At 44.5% G+C, this 24867-nt stretch overlaps 2 protein-coding genes across 2 annotated transcripts in view; both read left to right on the top strand.

Moving 5' to 3' along the window:
- Positions 1-24867, top strand: part of LOC310823733 (uncharacterized protein) — a 566003-nt gene that overhangs the window by 257292 nt on the left and 283844 nt on the right. The gene's annotated exons all lie outside the window — the stretch shown is intronic.
- On the top strand, positions 6083-15642 carry LOC310823927 (tripartite motif-containing protein 16-like; the record flags this gene model as incomplete). Its single annotated transcript, XM_083696868.1, has 6 exons — positions 6083-6658; positions 6995-7090; positions 8029-8262; positions 8414-8573; positions 13439-13498; positions 14888-15642. The coding sequence occupies 6 exons, from the start codon at positions 6083-6085 to the stop codon at positions 15439-15441; spliced, it is 1680 nt and encodes a 559-aa protein (XP_083552994.1). The 3' UTR covers positions 15442-15642.

Consider the following 24867-nt stretch of genomic DNA (forward strand, 5'->3'; position numbering starts at 1 on the left):
GTCTACATGCCTAAATGCATTGAGTTGCTGCCATGTGATTGGCTGATTAGATATTTGCGTTAAAGAGCAGTTGAACAGGTGTACCTAATAAAGTGGCCGGTGAGTGGATATATATATAAAATATGTATAATATAAAAATAAAAAAAAAGAATATTTTTGTGATCTATCCCTTTAATGCAGTAAGAATGTACAATAGACGTCAATCAAAGCTATTTTCCATTTTAAACTCACAAATAAAGCCAGCCTGAATATGGAGGCCAGGTCAGTTTGACTCTGGACCGTAACTGTTAATATCAGATGATACATCATAGTCATAGTACCCTCCCTTCCTGGTTAATAATCAACAACAACATGTACACTTACACAACTTTTACTGCTCAGTATCATAGCTCACACCACACCACACCACACCACACTACACACCACTACACACCAGGGCCGGTTCTGGGAATGCACATATGAGGGGGCAGTCAGAAATGTGAAGGGGGCATTATGCGTACACATCATATGCCAGCACTTTTTTTTTATAACAGTGTTTTCTTCAGAGCATGGGCTGTTAGCTGTGTGTCCAGCCCTCAACCTGGAGAAGTGGATTGCACTCTGTCAGGCCTCTACCCTAAGACCTGTCCAACTTGGGTGTCCCACCTGAAGACTAAAGCTCCTGCTGGTATAGCTCTTAGGGTCACTGAGGCACACAAACCCCCTGACCACAATAAGGTGGCAATCCCTTATGGGGAAAACTGAAAAATAAAAAGTAAAATAAAATATCCTTCATCCAGATTTTAACAACCAACAACATAACATTTATCTTAGCGTTAAAAATCTTACATAACATAACATTAATCTTAGCGTCTTTGCTTCACGTGCATCTCGGAGAATATGCAAATTAAGGTGACTTAATTTGGGTCAAATCTAGGGGTAACCTGTAATTCGATACTCATGGACAAATCTCGCCAAAGGGGTATCCTATGTGTAATTCGACACTCATGGCCCTTAGTTCTGATTTGTTCATCGGACATGGACTTGAACGTAATACTTTATTTGGCTTTACAGGAATTTGTTTAGCACTTATTATAGCCTACTGCAATATATGTAATACTAGCCTAATTGCACAGCTCATGTAAGTGACAGATCATGACAAATTTAAGTGTGCTTACAAAACAATAGCATTACACAAATAAATAAATTCTACACCGTTATTATATAACATTTTATATAGCTAATCCAGCCGGCATAGAACGATATAGAATAGACAGTAAAAAAAAAAAAATTAATACACAAGAAATACGCTATTATTTGGTACTTGATTTTTTATTTTATTCTTTACAGAATATTCGCATATGATTTACTTGAGAGAAAATAATGTCTTGTCAGCTGTCAGTTTCAAGACTGAAGTGTCGTATGACGTTGAGTTTCCATAGAGTGTATCAGCAAATTAACGCGTTGAGACTGGTTCAAACGTAGGCACATACGAGGCGAGCTGAGTAACAAAACACTAGTTTTATTGTTTTTTACTTAGTTCACTCAACCATTGAACCTGTTAAAGAGTTGTGCTTGTGCATTTTAACATTATTGTAGCAACCGCAGCGCTCACAACGCCACTGTCTGTCTGGTCACATAATGTTAGCTAACAGGGGGGAAAAGAGCCAAACCAAATGGATCGTTCACCAAAAAGAATCGGTTCCCTACGTTCACCAAAGAGAGCCATTCAAAAAGAGCCATTCGTTCGCGAACGACCCATCTCTAGTCCTCAGTCTGTTACATGCAGCGGACAGTGTCTAGTCTGTGCTTGTGTGACTTGAGAAACACTCCCACTGGGGAAAAAACAGCAGACTATTCCCCAGTTGACTGCACAAATATATATGGATGTTATATTAACTTTTGTTTTAGTTGTTGTTAATTATTAGTTATCTCACGGGTCGCTACGACGCATAGTGAACACAGCTGGTAAGATCATTGGTGCCCCACTCCCTTCCCTGCAAGACACCTACTCCACCCGCCTCACCCGAAAAGCTACCTCGATTGTGAGCGACGCAAGCCACCCCGCACACAGACTGTTCAGCCTCCTTCAGGTATAGGAGCCTCCGTGCCCACACCACCAGACTCATGACAAGCTTCATACCCCAAGCTGTCAGGAAGCTAAATTCTCTCCCCTCACCCCCCCCAGCCACATCCTCCAGGCTGCCAGGAAGCTGAAATCCCCCCCCAACCCTTCAGCCCCCCCCCCCCCCCCCCCCCCTAAAAACACTACTCTGGACAATACCGATCTATTGCACTATTAGTATTACCAGCATTTGTAATTTACTGTATTAACTGTCTTTACTGACTGTTCTTTTTGCACTGTTTAAATTATTTTATTGTCTGTCATTGAATGTTTCACTTTTAGTATGTCTTGTCTTATCTGTTGTGCCTGGGCACTTTATCTGTCTCACCGTGGGAGAGTAAGAAACGTCCTCTCGATTCCTTTGTATGTCTTGACATGTGAAGAATTGACAATAAAGCCACTTTGACTTTGACTTTGACTTTGACTTTAGTGGAGTTTTAGCTGCTTCCTCAAAGTCTTAACCGCTCTGTCTGGAAACCTGACACCACAGTCAGGCTGCTCTTGGCTCATTTGCATACTAACAGTGATTGGATGTTTACGGAGGGCTGAGGGGGCAGGGGAGAGGGGCGATCTCTGCTGACTGCAGGCTGTGTGAAGACACGCTGCACGGAGATCAGAGATGAGGGGAAGCATTTAACTTGTGCTTTTTTCGGCGGATTTTTCACTTCTACATTTTTGATTTGAGGGGGCAGGCCATTTGTTTGAGGGGGCGTTGCCCCCTCTTGCCCCTGCGTAGCGCCGGCCCCGCTACACACGCAACACTACACTACACCACACTACACTACACTACACTACACAACACAACACACACAACACACCACACTAAAACACTACACACCACACCACACCACACCAAACACAACACAACACTACACACCACACACAACAGAACACAACACAACACAACACAACACAACACAACACAACACAACACAACACAACGCAACACAACAAACCACACTATACACCACAACACAACACACCACAACACAACACAACACACAACACAACGCAACACAACAAACCACACTATACACTTTCTCTGTCTTTTTCTCTCTCTCCCTCTACCTCCCCCCCTCTCTCCCTCTACTTCCCACCCTCTCTCCCTACCTCCCTTCCTCTCTCCCTCCCTCCCTACCTCCTTCTCTCCCTCCTTCACTCGCTGTCTCTCTCTCTTTCTCTCTCTCTCCCTCCCTCTCTCCCTCCCTCCTTCTCTCCCTCCCTACCTCTTCTCCCCATCCAATCTCTTTCTCTCTCTCTCTTTCCCTCTTTCTGTCTTTTTCTCTCTCTCCCTCCCTACCCCCCTCTCTCCCTCTACCTCCCCCCCTCTCTCCCTCTCTCCCTACCTCCCTTCCTCTCTCCCTCCCTCTTTCTCTCTCCCTCCCTCTCTCCCTCCCTACCTCCCTCTCTCCCTACCTCCCTTCCTCTCTCTCTCTCTCTTTCTCTCCCTCCCTCTCTCTCTCTCTCTGTCACAATCTCTCTCTCTCTTTCTTTCACTCCCCTCCCTTTCCTCCTCTTGCTCTGTTTAATTATTAACAACAACATGTACACTTACACAACTTTTACTGCTCAGTATCATAGCTCACACCACACCACACAACACTGCACAACACTACACTACACAACACTACACTACACAACACTACAAACCACACTACAGAACACACAACAACACAACACCACAAGTACACTTTTCCAGCAGAGCACACTCTCCCTGGTTAATGATCAACAAGAACCATAAACAGTTATATGATTTTTACTGCTCAGGATCACAGTTCACAGAACACAACACTCACAGTGAACATTTCCATCACAGTTCAATCTTTTTAAATATGATGATTCATACACAAGAGAGTTTCTCACATTTCTCTTCTTCTGGCTTGGTTGTGGACACACGATGATATGAAACACTTGGGTATTATTTTGTATGGAAGTGCCTTCAAATTGAGAAAGAAAAAATGTATGTAAAAATGGAGAAAATACCCCTGGTCCCCAAAGGGTTAACCTGCAAAGTGAGGCCTTCTCTTTTCCCCCCATCAGAACAATGTGGGACCTGTCCATGTTTACAACCCTTGACTGATACATCTCTCTCTCTCTCTCTCTCTCTCTCTCTCTCTCTCTCTCTCTCTCTCTCCTCCCTCTCTCTCTCCCTCTCTACCTCTTTTCCCAATCCAATCCCTCTTTCTCTGTCTTTTTCTCTCCCTATCTCCCTTCCTCTGTCCCTCCCTCTTTCTCCCTCCCTCTCTCCCTTTTTCTCTCTCTCCCTCCCTCCCTCCTTCTCTCCCTCCCTACCTCTTCTCCCCATACAATCCCTCTCTCTCTCTTTCCCTCTTTCTCTGTCTTTTTCTCTCTCTCCCTCCCTACCCCCCTCTCTCCCTCTACCTCCCACCCTCTCTCCCTCTACCTCTCACCCTCTCTCCCTACCTCCCTTCCTCTCTCCCTCCCTCTTTCTCCTTCCCTCCCTCTCTCCCTCCCTACCTACCTCTTCTCCCCATCCAATCTCTCTCTCTCTCTCTCTCTCTTTCCCTCTTTCTGTCTTTTTCTCTCTCTCCCTCCCTACCCCCATTTCTCCCTCTACCTCCCCCCCTCCCTTTTTCTCCCTCCCTCCCTCCCTACCTCCCTCTCTCCCTGCTTCACTCGCTCTCTCTCTCTCTTTCTCTCCCTCCCTCTCTCTCTCTCTCTGTCACAATCTCTCTCTCTCTTTCTTTCACTCCCCTCCCTTTCCTCCCTCCTTCCCTCCTCTCTCTCTCCCTCCATGCCTCTCTCTCCCTACGTGCCTCTCTCTCCCTCTGTACCTCTCTCTCCCTCCCTCCTCTCTCCATCCCATCTCTCTTCCTCCTTCCCTACCTCTCTCTACTACTCTCCCTCCCTCTCTCCCTCCATCCTCTCCCTCCCTCACCCCCTCTCTCTCCCTCACTCTCTCCCTCCATCCTCTCCCTCCCTCCCTCCCTCCCTCCCCTTCCTATCTCCCTCCCTCTCTCCCTCCTCTCACTCCCTCTCTGCCTCCCTCCCTTCTCTCTCTCCCTCTCTCTCTCCCTCCCTCCCTCCCTCCTCTCTCTCATTCTCTCCCTCCCTCCTTTCCTCCCTCCCTCCCTCCCTCCCTCCCTCAATCCCTCCGTCTGGCACCAACAACTATTCCACGTTCAAAGTCACTTAAACCACCTTCAGCAGGTCATCTTGACCATGCCTACATGCCTAAATGCATTGAGTTGTACCTAATAAAGTGGCCGGTGAATAGCCAGCCTGAAAATGGAGGCCAGGTCAGTTTGACTCTGGACCGTAACTGTTAATATCATCTGATACATCATAGTCATAGTACCCTCTCTTCCTGGTTAATAATCAACAACAACATGTACACTTACATAACTTTTACTGCTCAGTATCATAGCTCACACCACACTACACTACACTACACTACACTACACTACACTACACTACACTACACACACAACACTACACTACACTACACTACACTACACTACACTACACTACACACACCACACCACACTACACTACACTACAATACACTACACTACACTACACTACACTACACTACACAACACTACACTACACTACACTACACTACACTACACAACACACCACACCAAACACAACACAACGCTACACACCACACCAAACACAACATAACACAACACAACACAACACAACACAACACAACACAACGCAACGCAACACAACACAACATTGTACTCTGCATTGTACTCTAACCCAATGACAATAAAGTTGAATCTAATCTAATCTAATCTAGTACACTGTGTGGCAACCTGATGAGGTGTGTGTGGGAGGGAGCTGAGAGGAACATAGGGTGGAGCATTACTCTCACACACACCCACACACACACACACACCACTCCCCCGACAGTTACAGAGACACAGAACAAGGAAGTGTTCCCGCCCACAAGCACAAAACTTATCTCACTGACACTCTGCTGCTCATTCTGGTCGTGTGTGCAGCAAAATGGCAGAGAGCATGGACTCCATTAGCTGTCCGATCTGTCTGGATCTACTGAAGGATCCGGTGACTATTCCCTGTGGACACAGCTACTGTATGGGCTGTATTAAGGGCTGCTGGGATCAGGATGATCAGAAGGGGGTCTACAGCTGCCCCCAATGCAGACAGACCTTCATCCCAAGGCCTCTTTTACAGAAAAACACTCTGTTGGCTGAATTAGTGGAGAATCTGAAGAAGACAAGACTCCAAGCTGATCCTCCTACTCACTGCTATGCTGGACCTGGAGATGTGGCGTGTGATGTCTGCACTGGGAGAAAACAGAAAGCCCTCAAGTCCTGTCTGGTGTGTCTGGCCTCTTACTGTGAGACTCACCTCCAGCCTCACTATGAATCTCCTGCCTTTAAGAAGCACAAGCTGGTCAACGCCTCCACACAACTGCAGGAGAAGATCTGCTCTCTTCATGATGAAGTGATGAAGATTTTCTGCCGTACCGACCAGCAGTGTATCTGTTATCTGTGTTCTTTAGATGAACATAAAGGCCATGACACAGTCTCAGCTGCAGCAGAAAGGACGGAGAAACAGGTAAGAAGAAGAGCTTCAGACTGGTATCACTCTGAATATGACATACAGGACAACTATGAGTAATAAGTAAGAACCAGAGCTACTAGTTGGTCACTCTGTCTGTAAAACATCTAAAAGTAAATGTCACTGACTGATTGAATGATATTTCCAGAGATCCACATGACTGTGTTTGTGTATGGAGAGGGTTAAGGTTGTTGGTGTTCTTGTTTTACAATCTGGTTCTTATCAGACAAGTTTTCACAGGTACAATAACTCATAACAGTGTAACAGTGCTTCTCTCTCTTCTGGAGTCATAACAGTGTGTAGTATACAGTAACAGTGTGTGTGTGTCTACAGCGTCAGCTGGGGATGAGTCAGCAGGAAGTCCAGCAGAGAGTCCAGAAGAGAGAGAAGCAACTGAAGGAGACCAAACAGGCTGTGGAGTCTCTCACAGTGAGTGTGTGTGTGTGTGTGTATGTGTGTGTGTGTGTGTGTGTGTGTGTGTGTGTGTGTGTGTGTGTGAGAGAGTGTGTGTCTGTGTGTGTGTTTTCTTTCTTTTCATCTTTTTCCCAGTCACTACCCCCCATCATCAGAGGACTTAAGTACTTTGTTTGTTTTATTCATTTTAATAGTTATTACAAATATTTTCCATCTACTAGGTACCTATTTATGTTATTATTATTTATTCATTTAATTATTATTTTACATGGTCATTGATGTCCATTATGGTTTATTTGGTGTTTTTCCTGTTGTACGTGTTAAGATATATCAACTCCATCCACACACACACTATTAGTAAATAGTATATTTGAATTTAATCTGATTATTTGCTGTAATATTTGATCTGACTGTTCTGGAAGATAACATCGAAATTGTAACCAGCTTTGTATGCCTTGTTTTAACAAGGGTGATACTTTGTAGAGTATTTCATTTTCAACATCCCAAAACTGAGATGTTGTGATCTGTATGAAGGCCAACAGGCCTTTTTTAAATTGATGGTGAGCTTCATTTAGTAATCTGCTACACAACCAGTTTGGTAAAGTACAGTATAGTTTTTGAATGATTGAAGCTTTTAGGGAGAGGCCCGTCCTTAAATAGACTGGGTCTTTATACTGACCAGTGATAGCGAGATCAGACCCTCTTGTTGTGTGTCAGATAGTTTGTTGTTTTTGGAAGAACTTCTCCTGCCAGTAATGGATGTTTCAGTATCTCAACTAAAGTTTCATATACTTCTACTGGTATGCCATCAAAACCAGGGCTTTTTCCTGTCTGATAAGATTCAATTGCCTTAAGACGTGTGTGTGTGTGTGTGTGTGTGTGTGTGTGTGTGTGTGTGTGTGTGTGTGTGTGTGTGTGTGTGTGTGTGTGTGTGTGTGTGTGTGTCCTAACAGCGCTCTGCACAGACAGCAGTGGAGGACAGTGAGAGGATCTTCACGGAGCTGATCCGCTCCATTGAGAGAAGGTTGTCTGAGGTGAAGCAGCTGATCAGAGCCCAGCAGGAGGCAGCAGTGAGTCAGGCTGAAGGACTGGTGGAGAAACTGGAGCAGGAGATAGCTGAGCTGAGGAGGAGAGACGCTGAGCTGGAGCAGCTTTCACACACAGAGGATCCCATCCATTTCCTCCAGGTAACCACACTGACCCTCCATCTGCAATACTGAAACACAATTACTGTTCAGTTATTCATTCATCCTCTGTTTTCTCTCTCTCCTTCTCTTTCTCTCTCTGTCTCTGTCTCTGTCTCTCTCTCTCTGTCTCTCTCTGTCTCTCTCTCTCCAGAGTCATCAGTCTCTCTCCAGTCCCAGTGTATGTTCAGACTTCCCCAGCATCATTGAGAGTCCTCTTCAGTTGTTTGGAGGTGTGAGTGAGGCTGTGTCTGAGCTGAGAGACAAACTTGAGGACCTCCTTAAGAGAGAGTGGCCCAACATCTCAACTACAGGTGGGTTAGAGTTAGGGTTAGGGTTACGGTTACGGTTAGGGTTAAGGTTAACCCTAACCCTAACCCTAACCCAACATCTCAACTACAGGTGGGTTAGGGTTAGGGTTACGGTTAGGGTTAAGGTTAACCCTAACCCTAACCCAACATCTCAACTACAGGTGGGTTACAAACTTGCTCAACTTTGATCACCTCAACTTCAGACCAGTTACAGTTGTGGTCAAAAGTTTACATACACTTGTAAAGAACATGTATGTCATGGCAGTCTTGAGTTTCCAATCATTTCTACAACTCTTATTTTTCTGTGATGGATTGATTGGAGCACATACTTATTTGTCACAAAAAACATTCATGAAGTTTGGTTCTTTTATGAATTTCTTATGGGTCTTCTAAAAATTTGACAAAATCTGCTGGGTCAAAAATATACATACAGCAATGCTAATATTTGATTAACTGTCCCTTGGCCATTTTCACCTCAATTAGACGCTTTTGGTAGCCATCCACAAGGTTCTGGCAAGCTTCTGGTTGAATCTTTGACCACTCCTCTTGACAGAATCGGTGCAGTTCAACTAAATTTGTTGGCTTTCTGACACGGACTTGTTTTTTCAGCACACTCCACTCCATGTTCTCAATGGGATTTAAGTCAGGACTTTGTGAAGGCCATTCTAAGACCTTAATTCTAGCCTGTTTTAGCCATTCCTTTACCACGTTTGATGTGTGTTTGGGGTCATTGTCCTGTTGGAAGACCCAACTACGTCCAAGACCCAACCTTCTGGCTTTAGGTTTTCCTGAAGAATTTGGAGGTAATCCTCCTTCTTCATTATTCCCTTTACTTTCTGTAAAGCACCAGTTCCACTGGCAGCAAAACAGGCCCAGAGCGTAATACTACCACCACCATGCTTGACGGTAGGTATGGTGTTCTTGGGGTGAAAGGCCTCACCTTCTCTCCTCCAAACATATTTCTGGTCATTGTGGCCAAATAGCTAGATTTTTGTTTCATCTGACCACAGAACTTTCCTCCAGAAGGCCTTTTCTTTGTCCATGTGATCAGCAGCAAACTTCAGTCAAGCCTTAAGGTGCCGCTTCTGGAGCAACGGCTTCCTTCTTGCACGGCAGCCTCTCAGCCCATTGCGATGTAAAACACGCTTGACTGTGGACACTGACACCTGTGTTCCAGCCGCTTCTAATTCATGGCAGACCTGCTTTTTGGCGGTTCTTGGTTGACTCTTGACCATCCTGACCAATTTTCTCTCAGCAGCAGGTGATAGCTTGCGTGTTCTTCCTGATCGTGGCAGTGACACAACTGTGCCATTCATTTTATACTTACAAACAATTGTTTGCACAGTTGATCTTGGGACCTGTAGCTGCTTTGAAATGGCTCCAAGTGACTTTCCTGACTTGTTCATGTCAATGATGCACTTTGTCAGACCGTGCTGAGCTCCTTAGACTTTCCCATTGTAGCGTTTTTGGCTGAGTGTAATGAGCGTATCAAACGAGCCTTTTTAAATGGGCTGAAATAAGTCACCAGTTGTAGTCAATCAAAATCACTCATAAGAAGTTAAGAGGCCATGCCACAAAGCAAATTTGATTGACACAACTTTCTACATCACCAAAATTGATAATTCAAGGTGCTGTATGTATATTTTTGACCTAGCAGATTTTGTCACATTTTCAGAAGACCCATAATAAATTCATAAAAGAACCAAACTTCATGAATGGTTTTTTGTGACTCAAGACTGCCATGACATACATGTTCTTTACAAGTGTATGTAAACTTGTGTGTGTGTGTGTGTGTGTGTGTAACTGTCAATAATGAATATTATCAAGATTGTGTCGCAAAAAATGTGGATCTACTGTTCTTCCCTGTTCCTTGTATATGATTGACATTATATATTAGTAATAGAATGGTGATCAGGAGAAAACTAATAGACAGAGAAGTACAGTAAATAATATCTGTAACTCAGCAAACAGGGTCCATATCCAATCACAAAGCCCCCTCCCTAAATGTCCAACCAATCACTGGGTTTTTCCCTCCTCAGGTCCAAGTCCCGCCCTAATCCACTTAGTCCCAATAGAAAACGGATCCGTCTTTTACAAATTACATTCATGGCATTTAGCATACGCCTTTATCCAAAGCGACTTACAAAAATACATTTGTTTAAGTAAGTGAATCATCTTTCCAACAGTCATCATTAGACAAAGTAATCAATGCTCACACCAGGGGCCATTGGCAGTTGTAATGCCAGTAGGCTATTTTTATTAATTTTTTAAAATTGATTTCATTAGCAGGAGAGAACTTGTACAGCGAGTTAGCAGGGGTGAAAGAGGTCTTGGGGTTGGGGTTGCCCGCTTGGATGTGACCAGTTTTTGAACATCCTCAGGCGAGAGGGGGAGAAATCTGATAAACCAGAGACTGGGTGTTGCACAGTGGGTTTGGGAGGAGAGGTAGCATTGTTGGTGAGAGGTAGAGGGAAGGAGCTGCTAATGTCATCAACCTTCTTTTCAAAATAGGTGACAAAGTCATCGGCAGACAGAGAGGAGGGAGGAGCGGGAGGAGGAGGGTTGAGGAGGGAGGAAAATGTGGAGAACAGTTTCCTTGGGTCAGAGACAGAGGATTGAATTTTGGAATGGTAGTATAAGGCTTTAGCAGCTGATACAGATGAGGTGTAGTTGAGGAGGAGAGAGAGATAGGGGTCTAGATCATCAGGAAGGCCAGTTTTTCTCCATTTCCTCTCAGCTACCCGGAGCCCTATTCCACAAGCTTGCAGGGTTTCAGACAGCCAGGGAGCGCGTGGACCGGATGGTGCCGGGCTTGAGATCTGTGGACAGAGAGAGTCGACGGATGAGGAAAGAGAGGACAGGAGGGTGGAGGAAGCTGTGTCAGTGGATACAAGAGAGAAAGATTCAACAGAGGGTAGGGCGGTTAAGACAGAGGAAGAAAGAGTGGTGAGTGAGAGGGTGCGCAGGCCGCGACGAGAAGACACAGTGTGGGTATTCTCAGCCAATGTTCTTGTAGACAAGAACCACGTTTCACCGCGGAGGTCAATGTTCTTGTAAACAAGGTCGATCCACCGGTTCTCTGCAACACGTTAGATTTCATTTTGTGGGCTTTTAGACTAAATGGTCGTCGCAGACCCAGGTCACTCCAACCTTTGTACTCCCCCAGGGGGTGCAAATCCTATTGTCTCCCCTCCTCTTGGTAAAGCCTCTTTTTATGACTTTCCATTTCCCCATCAGTCGGACATTTAAAGTCGCATAAAATTCAACATCTATTCTATCAAATACTAAACCATCAATGAAAACATCCAAACAACAACAGACCCTAAACTCTAACCCCCTAACCCTAATGGAAATACTAAACCATCAATGAAAACATCCAACCAACAACAGACCCAAACCCCAAACCCCTAACCCTAACCAACAACAGACCCTAACCCCTAATCCTAACCCGAACCCCAACCCGCAACCTTAATCCTACTTATTTAACCCTTTCGGGACCTCAAACGCGCAGCTGCGTTTTCAGGGGTTTCCAAAATGTTTTGATCAATATCTCAGTGATAATCCGGCGTAGAAACATGGTTTAAATATCCCCTGAGCCCTCCTGTGACATGCCCTCTCACTTACAGACGGAGCTATTAACCTAGGAACAGCTTGGTACAGGCCCTCCCTGCGTAATTGGTGAATTTGGAAGCAGCCTAGCTTGAGTCGCTCAGACACTGCCTTTTACCGTCGTTGATTGGTCAATTCGCACGTCCATCTTCTTCGCTACACGTGTTGTCGACATTGTCGGTATTGACAAACATTTCAGTGACAGTGACAGAGACAGATAGCAGAGAAGATGTGTTTACAAGGATCCATTAGAAGTCCTTTTTTATATTCTGTCTAGTATTTTATTCATATTGTATGCCATTTCTGTGTAGCTCAGGACTTCATGAATGAATTTCAAGCACCAAAACAATTCATCCACATGGGTAAAGGTATGTTTTCACATAGGATTTGAAACATTTCTGAAAAACGGATTCGAAATGTTCAGGTTTAGGCCTGCTTACCTCTTCACACAGTGCTGTTGGGGTAAACATCTATCACAATCAAGAAAGCTGAGTTTGTACTGAAAATATTGATATGAAACACTTGGGTATTATTTTGTATGGAAGTGCCTTCAAATTGAGAAAGAAAAAATGTATGTAAAAATCAATAAAATACCCCTGGTCCCCAAAGGGTTAACCTGCAAAGTGAGGCCTTCTCTTTTCCCCCCATCAGAACAATGTGGGACTTGTCCATGTTTACAACCCTTGACTGATACATGTCTCTCTCTCTCTCCCCCCCCTCCTCCCTCCCTCCCTCCCTCTCTCTCTCCCTCCCTATCTACCTCTTCTCCCCATCCAATCTCTCTCTCTCTTTCCCTCTTTCTCTGTCTTTTTCTCTCTCTCCCTCCCTACCCCCCTCTCTCCCTCTACCTCCCACCCTCTCTCCCTCTCTCCCTACCTCTCACCCTCCTTCACTCGCTCTCTCCCTCCCTTTCCTCCCTCCCTCCCTCCTCTTGCTCTCCCTCCGTGCCTCTCTCTCCCTTCCTACCTCTCTCTGCTACTCTACCTACCTCTCTCCCTCCCTCCTCTCCCTCCATCTCCCTCCCTCCCTCCTCTCCCTCCCTCCCTCCCTCTCTCTCCCTCCCTCCCTCCCTCCTCTCTCTATCCCTCCCTCCTCTCCCTCCCTCCTTTTCTCTCTCCCTCTTTCCCTCCCTCCCTCCTTCTCCCTATCTCCCCCTCCCTCCCTTTCTTCCTCCCTCTACCCCTACCTCCACTCTCTCCCCCTCCCTCCCTCTCCTCCCTTCCTCCCTCCCTTTCTCCCTCCCTCCCTCCCGCCTGTAGTGAATGGAGTGGATGTTTTCCTGCCACCAGAGCCCAGGACCAGAGCCCAGTTCTTCCAATGTGAGTGTGTTTCTCCTGAAGTAGCTGACAGTCACTCTCTCTCTTTATCTCTCCCTCCCTCCCTCTCTCCGTTCCTCCCTCCTCTCCCTCCCTCCCTCCCTCCCTCCATTGATCCTCTCCACAAACCCTGAGACACAACTAGAGATCTCTAGGAGAGGGAGAGACTCATCAAAGACAGCCTACATATCTGACTCTCCCACCCTCTCTCTCTCTCCCTCTCTCTGCCCCTCTCTCTCTCTCCCTCTTTCTCTCCCTCTCTCTCTCTCTCCCTCCATCCCTCTCTCTTTTTATCTTCTTCTGTCCCCCTCTCTCTTCCTCCTTTCTCTCTCTCTCTCCCTCTCTCTTTCTTTCCTCTCTCTCTCTCTCTCTCTCCCTCTCTCTCTCTCCCTCCATCCCTCTCTCTCTTTCTCTTCCTCTGTCCCCTCTCTCTCTCTCTTTCTCCTCACTCTCTCTCTCTCTCCACTCTCTCTCTCTCCCTCCCTCCCTCTCTTTCTCTTCCTCCTCTCTCTCTCTTTCTCTCCCCTTTCTCTCTCCCTCTCTCTTTCTCTCCCCTCTCTCTCTCTCCCTCTCTCTCTCTCTCTTCCTCCGTCCCACTCTCTCCCCCCTCTCCTTTCTCCCCTCTCTCTCTCTCTCTCCCTCCCTCCCTCTCTTTCTCTTCCTCCTCTCTCTCTCTCTCTTTTTCTCCCCTCTCTCTCTCCCTCTCTCTTTCTCTCCCCTCTCTCTCTCTCCCTCTCTCTCTCTCTCTTCCTCTGTCCCACTCTCTCCCCCCTCTCCTCTCTCCCCTCTCTCTCTCTTTCTCTTTCTCTCTCCTCTCTCTCTCTCCCCTCTCTCTCTCCCTCTCTCTTTCTCTCCCCTCTCTCTCTCTCCCTCTCTCTCTCTCTCTTCCTCCGTCCCACTCTCTCCCCCCTCTCCTCTCTCCCCTCTCTCTCTCTCTCTCCTCTCTCTCTCTCTCTCCCTCCTTCCCTCTCTCTATTCCTCCGTCCCCCTCTCTGTTCCTTCTCTCTGTCTCTCCCTCTCTTTTTCTCTCTCCTCTCTCTCAATCCCTCTCTCTCTCTCTCTGACTCTTCTCTCCTCTCTCTCCCACTCTCTCTCTCTCCCTCCCTCCCTCTCTCTTTCTGTTCCTCCTCTCTCTCTCTCTCTCCCTCTTTCTCTCTCCTCTCTCTCTCTCTCTCTCTCTCCATCCCTCTCTCTCTTTCTCTTCCTCTGTCCCCCTCTCTCCCCTCTCTCTCTCTCACCCTCTCTTTCCATCCCTTTCTCTCTTTCTCTTCCTCTGTCCCCCTCTCTCTTCCTCCTCTCTCTCTCTCTCCTCTCTCTCTCTCTCTCTCTCTCTCTCTCTCTTTCTCCCTCCTTCCCTCCCTCCCTCCCTTCCTCCCTCTGCTCTTCTCCCAGATGCCTGTAAGCTCACACTGGACCCAAACACAGCACACAGACTCCTCTCTCTGTCTGAGGAGAACAGAAAGGTGACATGGGGGAGTGAGGAGCAGCCGTATCCTGATCACCCAGAGAGATTTGACTACAGGGACCAGGTGCTGTGTAGAGAGGGTCTGACTGGGCGCTGTTACTGGGAGGTAGAGTGGAGTTGGGGAGGGGCTGATATAGGAGTGACATATAAAGGAATCAGCAGGAGAGGAGAGGGTGATGACTGTTGGTTGGGATACAATGACAAGTCCTGGAGTCTGTGGTGCTCTGATGACAGTTACTCTGCCATACACAATAATAAGGACACTGTCATACCTGTCCCCTCCTCTGGCTCCCACAGAGTAGGAGTGTATCTGGACTGGCCGGCCGGCACTCTGTCCTTCTACAGCGTCTCCTCTGACACACGGACCCTCCTGCACACATTCCACTCCACATTCACTGAGCCCCTCTACCCAGGGTTTTGGCTTCTGTATGTGGACTGTTCAGTGACCCTGTGTAAACTAGTCTCAGGGAGATCACACTGAACACCAAAGGCTCAAAGATGACGGATCAGAACATGATGCAGTTGGATAGTGGTGTGTTTTCACTGAGATGTACAGATGTTCTCTCTCCCAGTGTGTAGTTATATTATTTCTTACTGTATATATATATTGTGACAGCCGCCGGGGTGTGCGGGCGTGTCACGGACCCAAACACAGTGTAAGCAGAGAGGTCCACACCAGAATTACAATCAAAAATATTTATTTGATTAGCGGGGAGAGGGAAATGATAGACAGAGGGTGGGGGTGAGAAGGCGTCGTGTCGTTCAAGGGCCTCGCAGGAGATCCGTCGTCGGGAAGATAGCAGGGGGTTCGGTACACGGTGGGTGGTCCTCTTACGTTCCAGGTCGGGGCAGGCAGCGGGGTAGTCAGACAGGCGAAGGTTGGCAACGTAGCGGGCTCTCGGACGTTCTCGGGGTCGGGCTTCAAAGGGGGCTCTCCTACGGTCAGGGATCATACACAGGACAACGGTGACTTTGCTTACTCTCTCTCTCATCAACTCCTCCGTGTTTCGCCGTAGCTACTCTCCAAAACCGGGTGCTCTGTTGGCTCCTTTTGTAGGGTCTCTGCTGCTCCTGCTGATGCCCTTCAGCTGTGCCTTGATGAGCAGGAACTCCATGTATGGGCATACGGTGATTATCTCCACTGGTTGCAGCTGTGGCCACTTGGGGCGCAGGAACTCCATACATGGTCCTGCCAAAGACAACACGGGGCAAGAGAGGGACAGCAGAAACAGCAGAGACAAAGCGAGGCGAGATATATACTCCATTTACCACCGTCCCACACTCGCGCATGGGCTTAGGCACGGGGCGGGCGCCACAATATATATATATATATATTATTAAAAAATGCATCTGATAGTGAAATAGACTACAGGTACTTCTCCTGTGTGTGTGTCTGTGTGTGTGGTCAGAGAGGATGAGGGGAGACACATTTAACTGTTTAATTGTATTGATAATTTCCTGTACTTGTAACATTCAAGCCTCTGTTGTTTTATATTGATTGTTACATTCCTTTACAGTTCAGTCTTCTTCTAGTTGGTACTGTCGGCCATCATGCTTTATGTTAACATGTATAGTTTATTTCCCTCTTCTATTCTCCCATGGACCAACCACAACTCACAAACCTCATTTCCCCCCAAGTGCCTCTGTGTTTTGGTAGTAATGACAGTAACTCTCACCTTCTGCCTCCTCCTTCTCATTCTGATAAAGGCAGCACTAGTCTACTAGCCTGAACTAACCCTGGAGTCAAGTTCCTTCATTTACTACAATGATGATGATGATGATGATGATGTCCATATAAACAAAGTGTTTGTGAAACAAAGAGCCATGTGTCCTCATGTTGACTCTCCACATGTCAGAGAGGCATGTCTTGTTTGCATGTACACCAGAAATAATACACAATATACCATAATGGACTGAAATGACCATGTGAAAAGATAGAATCATGTGTAAATAAATAAAATAACCTGGTAGATAAAATTGATTACGTTTATTTATTTTTGCCATCAATCCTCACACAATACCCCATAATGACAAAGCAGAAACACTTTTTTTAAACATTTTGAAATACAGAAATATCTCATGTAGAGAAGTGTTCAGACCCTTTGATATGACACTCTTAAAATTTGCTAAAATGCAAAAATTGGATTTAAAATGTCTGAAACAAGTTGAATTGAGTCTGAGTACAAGGATAGTTGTAACTATTATCCTTGATTTAAGATGGACTCAATTCAACTTGTTGAGTGACTTGTTGACAACATTTGTGCATTTGAGCTCAGTGTGATAAAAGGAAGAAAACAAGTTGTTTGGGTTTGTTTTTTCTCTGCTGAAGAAATGTGTGTTGGTTGTGAGTAGCTTGGTGGTGTAATGGTAGGAGACATACCCCATGAGCAGAAGGTAGCTGCTTCAACTCTTGTTGTGCTTTCCAAATGTGTCTGCACAGTGAGAGAAATGACAATGATTGAACATAGGGGATCCAGGAAATTGATATGCAGTACAGTTTTGAAGTGAGATAGGTAATTCTTTGCAAAAACTCCTAAATCCTATGAAGTTATTTAGTGATCTTATCTATAACCACTGCTGTACACTGTTCTGGAAGGGCGGCGGGGGGGGCAATCCCTGAAATCCCCTCCCCCACTTTTTTTTTTTAAACATCTTTTTATTGGTGAAAAGCACAATGGACACAGCGCCAGGTTAATATCACAATTTTTCTTTCCTTTTACATTTTCTTTTCCCCCGCCTACCCCACCACCCCTCCCAACCCCACGACAACAACAACAAAGATGACAACAACAACAAAACACATCACATTTAAAAGAAAAATAAGTTAATAAAAAAAATAATAATAATAATTAAAGCAAAACAAAAACTAGAAAACCTCTGGTTCAGCCTGTCAAAATATGGTCATGTGGCCAAGGAGCACATTGCCATCAGCCACAGGCCAACACCATCATACAGAGACATAGGTACTCAGTCCGAAGGAAGAACAGGTAAGCCATTACAGTACGAGACAAAGGGTTGCCACTTTTTTAAGAATCGCTTGTCAGACCCTCCATGTGTGAATTTGATATTTTCTAAATGCAAAAAAGACATCAAATCTGTCAGCGAAGCAGAGAATGAGGGGGAAGTAGGCGACTTCCAAGTCAGGAGTATTGGCTTGGCTAGCACCGATGTGAAAGCAATCATGTCAGCCTCGTTGGAGTTTCAAGGGAAAGGTTCAGCAGACACACCGAAAATAGCCAGTAACGGGCAAGGTTGTCCACAATTTTTCAGCAATGTCGAGAATACACCAAAGATCGAAGACCAATATGTTTCAAGCTTTGGGCAAGACCAGAACATATGTGAGAGGTCTGCCTGTAGACTTCCACAATGATCACATTTGGGATCAGAGTCAGGGTAAATAGTAGTCAGGTAAAAAATGTAGTTTGGATTTACTGAAATGAGCTCTATGCACCAACTTTAGCTGGATCAGACTAAGTTGAGCACATGATGATGAAGAATTCACCATGTCCAATGCCACCTCCCACCAGTCCTCCGTCAGCTCCACACCCAGTTCCTCCTCCCATTGGGACTTTGACTTGGAGACTGTGTCAGCATTCAAAGACATGGTGTTTTGAAATACCAGATATAAACCGCCTCTGAGTAGGAGAGAGCTTAAAAAGGCTCTCCCATGAAGATTCTTGGGGGAGCTGGTATAAAGGCAGAGTGGGAGATAGCACCTGAGCCAACCCCTAGTACATAGTACAGCGTAGAGCTCTACGGACACCATGAGTTCACAGATACAGTAGCCAGAGGCAACAAGAGGAGAGAGAGGGAAAAGAAGAAGAAAACAAAAACCCTGAACAACCAACTAACACACAATGAAGACAACAGAACACAGATAACCATCCTAGGTTCTCTTTCCCAAACAATGAGAGCCACAGGTATACAGTGAAAGACCACCGGTGCATCCATTCTCTACAGCCTAATCTAAACTAGAACTGATAGGCTGTTCTATCCACTGAGAGCACGGCTCCCTAAGTTAGTGGGTGTAGCAAAACAAACCACATTAAACATGAGCACATGACCAGTAGTATTGTGTGACACAGCAGGGGCAGAAACATCATTCCAACACAGCGTGAGGGATTGATAAGGGGACCAGAGTACTGCAATTCAAATCAAAAAGAGATTAGTGTTAAATAACTACATTCAAACCAAGGGTATATAAAACAATTACATTAAATAAAAACTCAGTGTGTCTTGGCCGTGCCGAGAAACGCAACTGAGAATTACCAGTCCAAATGTGACATTGCCATAAAGAGACTGTCTGCATTTAAACACAATCGGCATGAGCCGTTGTGAGCAGTTAAAAATGAGTGTTCTGGCAGTAGCCACACTTATGGAAAAGTCCCAACAGTATAAACATATAATTATATGGTATGACTCAGTCCTTGTTTACCGTACCAATCCCTCGTTGATGGTTTATACATATCAGACTTGCCAGTGGAAATCGTAGGAAGCTTGAGCAGCAGCAGGGCAGTCAAAGTAAGATGTCTGTCCATCGAAGTCAATGCGGAGGCGAGCGGGGTACAGGAGCCCGAAGCCAATATTCCTCTTGTAGAGTTTGGCTTTGACGTCGTTGAAGGATGTGCGTCTCCGGGACAGACTTACGCTGAAGTCGGGGTAGAGAGAGATCTTGCGCCCGCGATCGAGTAGATCCTCCCTTCTCTTCCCGAAAATGCGTTCCTTATCCTGGTCATTGTGGAAAAGCACGATGAAGGCCCGGGGTCTGATGTTGCTTCCCCCCATCAGCGATCGCTCTCCCCAGCCTGTGTCAGCCAGTTGTCAGTGTCATCGCTGAGAGGCTAGCTGGTATGTTATCTCTTCAAGCTACATCTTAACAGTCCCTCCTAAAGACCGCTTCACCCTCACTACCCCCCCTATACTAACCCTAACCCCAACCCTAACCCTTACCCCATAACCCTGAACCCTACCCCTAAAGACCGCTTCACCCTCACTACCCCCCCTATACTAACCCTAACCCCAACCCTAAAGACCGCTTCACCCTCACTACCCCCCCTATACTAACCCTAACCACAACCCCAACCCTAACCCTTACCGCATAACCCCGAACTCTACCCCTAGAAAAGAAAATTAGCCTAGTGGCATTACGACTGCCAATAGCCCCTGGTGTGAGCATTGATTAATTTATCTTATGATGACTGATAGATAGATGATTCACTTACTTAAACAAATGTATTTGTTGTACGTCACTTTGGATAAAGGCGTCTGCTAAATGCCATAAATGTAAATGTCAATGTAAAATGTAAATGTAAGTGTAAATGTTAGCCTTGACGTTAGCTGGGACGCTAGCTGGGACTGACACAAGCGATCTTTCATTCCTCCTTGATGTTAAGGAACTGCAAGGTGGTCATGTTAACTAACTACACAGCAAATTCAGCAGAGTTAAATTTCTGGTGTTAATGAGAATTGAGTCAATCTCACTCTACTTGGAGTTGATCTAACTCTGTATGTTGTCTAATCTGTTCGATTTCACACTGTAGCATGAAAGAGTTGGTGTCAAAATGGAGTGTTATAACCGTTTTCTTGAAATCAACTGTCATAGTGTCACATTGAAGATCTCCGACACTTAATTTGAACACCTCCAGTGTAAAGCTTGCCTTGCGGTGAGCCCCACCCACAGACATTAGAATGTCAACGCCTAGAGTGTGAGGAGTGAATGACCCCACCCCTCCCTCCTCCCCTCTCTGGAATCCACGGCAGGTGAAAGAAATCGGCCATTTCACTTTTTGCATGGTGGCGGTAAGTAACCGTTAATTACATTTACATTTTTTGGTTTTTAGCAGACGCCTTTGTCCAAAGCGACTTAAAACATACATTTAAATAGATGACCATGAGTGATATTGTTATGCAAATACGTATTTAGACATTGGTATGATGTTTAGACTGCAGTTTTTACTCAAGCTTAGCCAGGACTATGTTAGCCAGCTACCTAGTGTTTGTTTCTTCTACTAATATACCTTTTCTGATTATTAAGTGTTACTGTAAGCTTATGGTAATTCTCGTTGAGTTTCTAACGTTTGGCAGTGTAGGTTAAGTTACATCATTTTCGCTATCGTTTGTGTTAGCTAACTGCTCACATTAGCAAATTGGCTAGGTGAGAACATTCCTCCACGTGTTAGCTGTGTTGCTGTCCAGCAAAGGACTTGGTATTGCAAAATCCTGATATGAGGACTGTTCATATCTGTAACTTCAATTGTGGGTATCAGACCCGCAGAAAACGTTTCAACTTTTTACTTGGAATAGTTAGTGGAGCAGCTAGGAGATGTTTTCTCCTCAAAATGAATGAAAAGCAACAGGCACATGCATGGTGAAAATCCTCATTGTTTCATGATTCTCCTGTAAATCGATGGCTTGTTGGTCACAAATCAATTGTAGTTTTCAATAATAGGCTACTGTGCAAATTCAAAAGGATTTTAAGGTTTGTAGAAAGGATGACTTTACATAAATGATATAAGTTCTTCATATAAAAACTACCTCAGTATCACTGCAATGTGCAGTGCGGCATATTCTTAATCTTGACACTTATGTTTTTATTTTTTTATTCACAGCAGGCGGTAAACCTCACCTTGTTTCACTCTCTTCACATTGGTAAGCACTGTCATGTTTTACAGAGGCATTATGATTCTGGCTCCTATTTGGACTGTGTTGGCCTGGCTTGATTAACAAATAGTTATTTAATTATATCCTTTTACAGGAAATGCTGGTTAAAGTGGAGATCCGAGGAGTGCAGGAATACATTAGAGTTCCACAGACTGATCAAGTCTTTCAATATTCAAGAAGTTCCTTCAAGAAAGTTTGTAGTTTATTTATGGAAATAGTTTTGCATTTAATGTTATCACTGTAGTTGAACATACAATCTTAAATATTCTGTAAATACAGTGATTAGTTTGCAGGTGCTAGTGTCCCATAGGTATTACACAAACTGTTTTATCAGCAAATAGATTAATATTGTATTAATGCAATGTACTGTACTTTTGATTCTCCTAGTAACAGAGAAGTTTAGTGTGGAAGAGAGTTTCAGTGGGGGCGAGCTAAGCTTGACTGATGTGTCAGGAACAGAGGTGGGTCGAGATGTCTTCGATGAGCTTGTAAAGTCAGGTGTCTTGACCTTCATGGTCCCTTTTCCAGTAGGTAAGGAACGTACTTGAAAAGGCAGGGGTTTTGATGAGGTATCACAGGCAGTGTGAATCCTGAGAGGCACATAGTGTTTTGTCAAATATTGTCATTATCATTTTGGAGGCCTCAAACTGTTATCATTTGATATTCTATTGATCATTATCTTTGGCACACATATTATCCATCCATATTATTTATCCAATGTGTAAAAGATAATATACCGTACTATACCGTAAAAAAAATAAAATAATAATAATTCTTCCATTTATTTGTTTTAATGCTTTTGTTACTGATGAATACATGTACATTTACATTAATTTTGTCTGCCATTTTGTAGATCTGGATGTTCAGCTGGTCGAAAATGAGGCATTCTCATCTGTCGTGACTGCACTGTCCCCAGCTTCATCCCATTCATCCTTGGTAGTGGTGGAGACTCCACTATCCCCAGCTTCATCTGATTCTACAATTGTCCTTGAGTCCACAAGAAAGAGGAGGAACCCATCAGGGTTAATGGATCAATATGAAGCAAAACAGGTAAGCTTTGAATAAATACATTTAAAATCCTCAATTAAGTCATTTTTATTATTGATAATATCTTTAAATATATATCTGCAGAAGAATATTGGGTATTCTGTATAAAGGAATGCCATAGAAAAGTGAATTGTTTTTTTGGGGGAAAGAAATCACAAAAATCCTCTTTTAAATTTCCATAAGCAAGCTTCCTTACAAGCCTCCATTGTAACATGTTTTGTCAGAAAGTTGAACATGTTCTGAGGGCCAATCAGAAGGGTGAGAAATCTTTAAGGAGTATGACAAGACGACAACACTATCGGATGCAACACGTAAACAGATGGTGAACATCCTGGTTGCAGATATGATGGAGTTACATAGGTAAGAATGTATCTCCATCTTCTCTCCCTTGCAAAACATACACACTTACAAGGTGGGCTCAAGCATAAACTATGATTTGTTTTGAAAGGAGGATTCCACCGCCAAGTGTGAGAACCAATTATGCACTGGGAATTGTGACACTTTTTCCTTACCTCCAAGATCCATTCTCCAAACAAGGATATGCAAGTTCTTGTTTTCTATGTGAAAACCCAAACCATTGTATTTTCTATACTTTCTTCCCTTTTTAGTTTCCTTGTTTGTATTTAAATCCTGTTTCAGATGAGTATATAGGTTTCTCAGCCTTGTATTTCCCACTAGTTTTTGTAAAGTTGTATATTGTCAGTGTCTAAACTTATTGTGTTGAGTAATTTATATGAATATGTGTGCCTTAGTTTTGTTGTCTTAAACAGGAACACTACTATGATCCTGAGGGTAACACTGGCTACATTGCATGGAGGATCAAGACGGTTCAACGCAACACCTCTGCTGGCTCCCGGGGTCATTCCAAGACAGTTATTCAGGATGGTCCAAAAGCCAGACGAGAATCTTTGTTGGCCTGTGAACAGCTATTTGGTGAGGAGTGCAGGGAGGCGATATCTACAATCAGACATTCAACTGATGAATCTGTGGTCAGAGACAAAATGAGAGTGACTTTTGAGTATCGACAGAAGATGGTCCATGATGAGGATGCATCATCATCAGTCCTGGATGTGTTCCTTCGTTTCCTTGATGTGCCTGGATTGGTAAGAAAATCTTTAGCTTTTGTAGTAGTTTCAGTATTTGACCCCACCATTTCCCTTTGTCATCTATACTTAAATCTGTATATCAAAATATTGTCTCCTTGTTTTTAGATCGACCAGGATTTCTCCATGATGTTTGGTGACGAAGTGTCTCAGAAATTCCTGGCAAAGTGGTCAACATTCTTCAAGCCAAAAGTCATCGCAGACTGCAAGACTCTTCCACCAAATCAGTACATTGTTGAGCTTCTGTCAGGAACTGAACCTCAACCTGAGGAAAACCACGGTCAGTAAAGACGGTTTTGTATTTCCAAAATATTTCATTAGTGTTCATTAGTTCATTAGTGTTCATTAGTGTCTAACTTCATTCTTTTGTGATGTCTTTAGGATGGGACAGTGATATGTCATCAATCCTTTTGCTTCTGCATCTGCTCCCTCCGACCTCAAGAGGACAGAAAAAAACAGCCAAGATCAGTTCAGCTCAAGCAGCCAGCCATCTTGTGAGATATCTTAAGGTATGCAAAAGTTAATTTTTAAACCTCAGATGTGCACTTTGAGGGGCAGATTATTTTGGAATTCTGAGACATACATCATTTCATTTTGTTCATTCCATCTGTAAATAAGCTGTGATGAAACGCTTGGTGATAAAAAAACCATGCAAAGAGTTTAATTTTCATATTTACTTTGTCCCTTTTCTGACCTACAGGAAGGAGCCAGTGTGACTACCTTCCTTGAGACTGCTGACACAAAACAACCATTCCTCCTCTGCATCGGTGAGCAAAGGAATGATATCCAACGGTTCTACCTTGTTATCGACCGAAAACCGATACCATGCAAGGCACATACATCAGTGGCAGCTTTTGATGAACTGTTCAAAACTCACTACGTCTTCAGTCTTTCATATGACGAAGCTCTTTGTAATTTCTACACATTTATCCAAACCACAATTTACAATATCGATATCAGAAGAGCAAAGTAGAGCCCACGTCGTGTTAAAGAACTTAGAGCAAGACTGCTGCAGCGAGAGGACTGCATTTATAAACAGCCTTCAAGATGTTCACATGTTTTGTATGTAAAGCGCACCACAACATTTTTTTGGTTCT

The sequence above is a fragment of the Argentina silus genome, assembly GCF_951799395.1.
Source record: "Argentina silus genome assembly, chromosome: Y".
In the NCBI taxonomy this organism is placed as follows: Eukaryota; Metazoa; Chordata; class Actinopteri; order Argentiniformes; family Argentinidae; genus Argentina; species Argentina silus.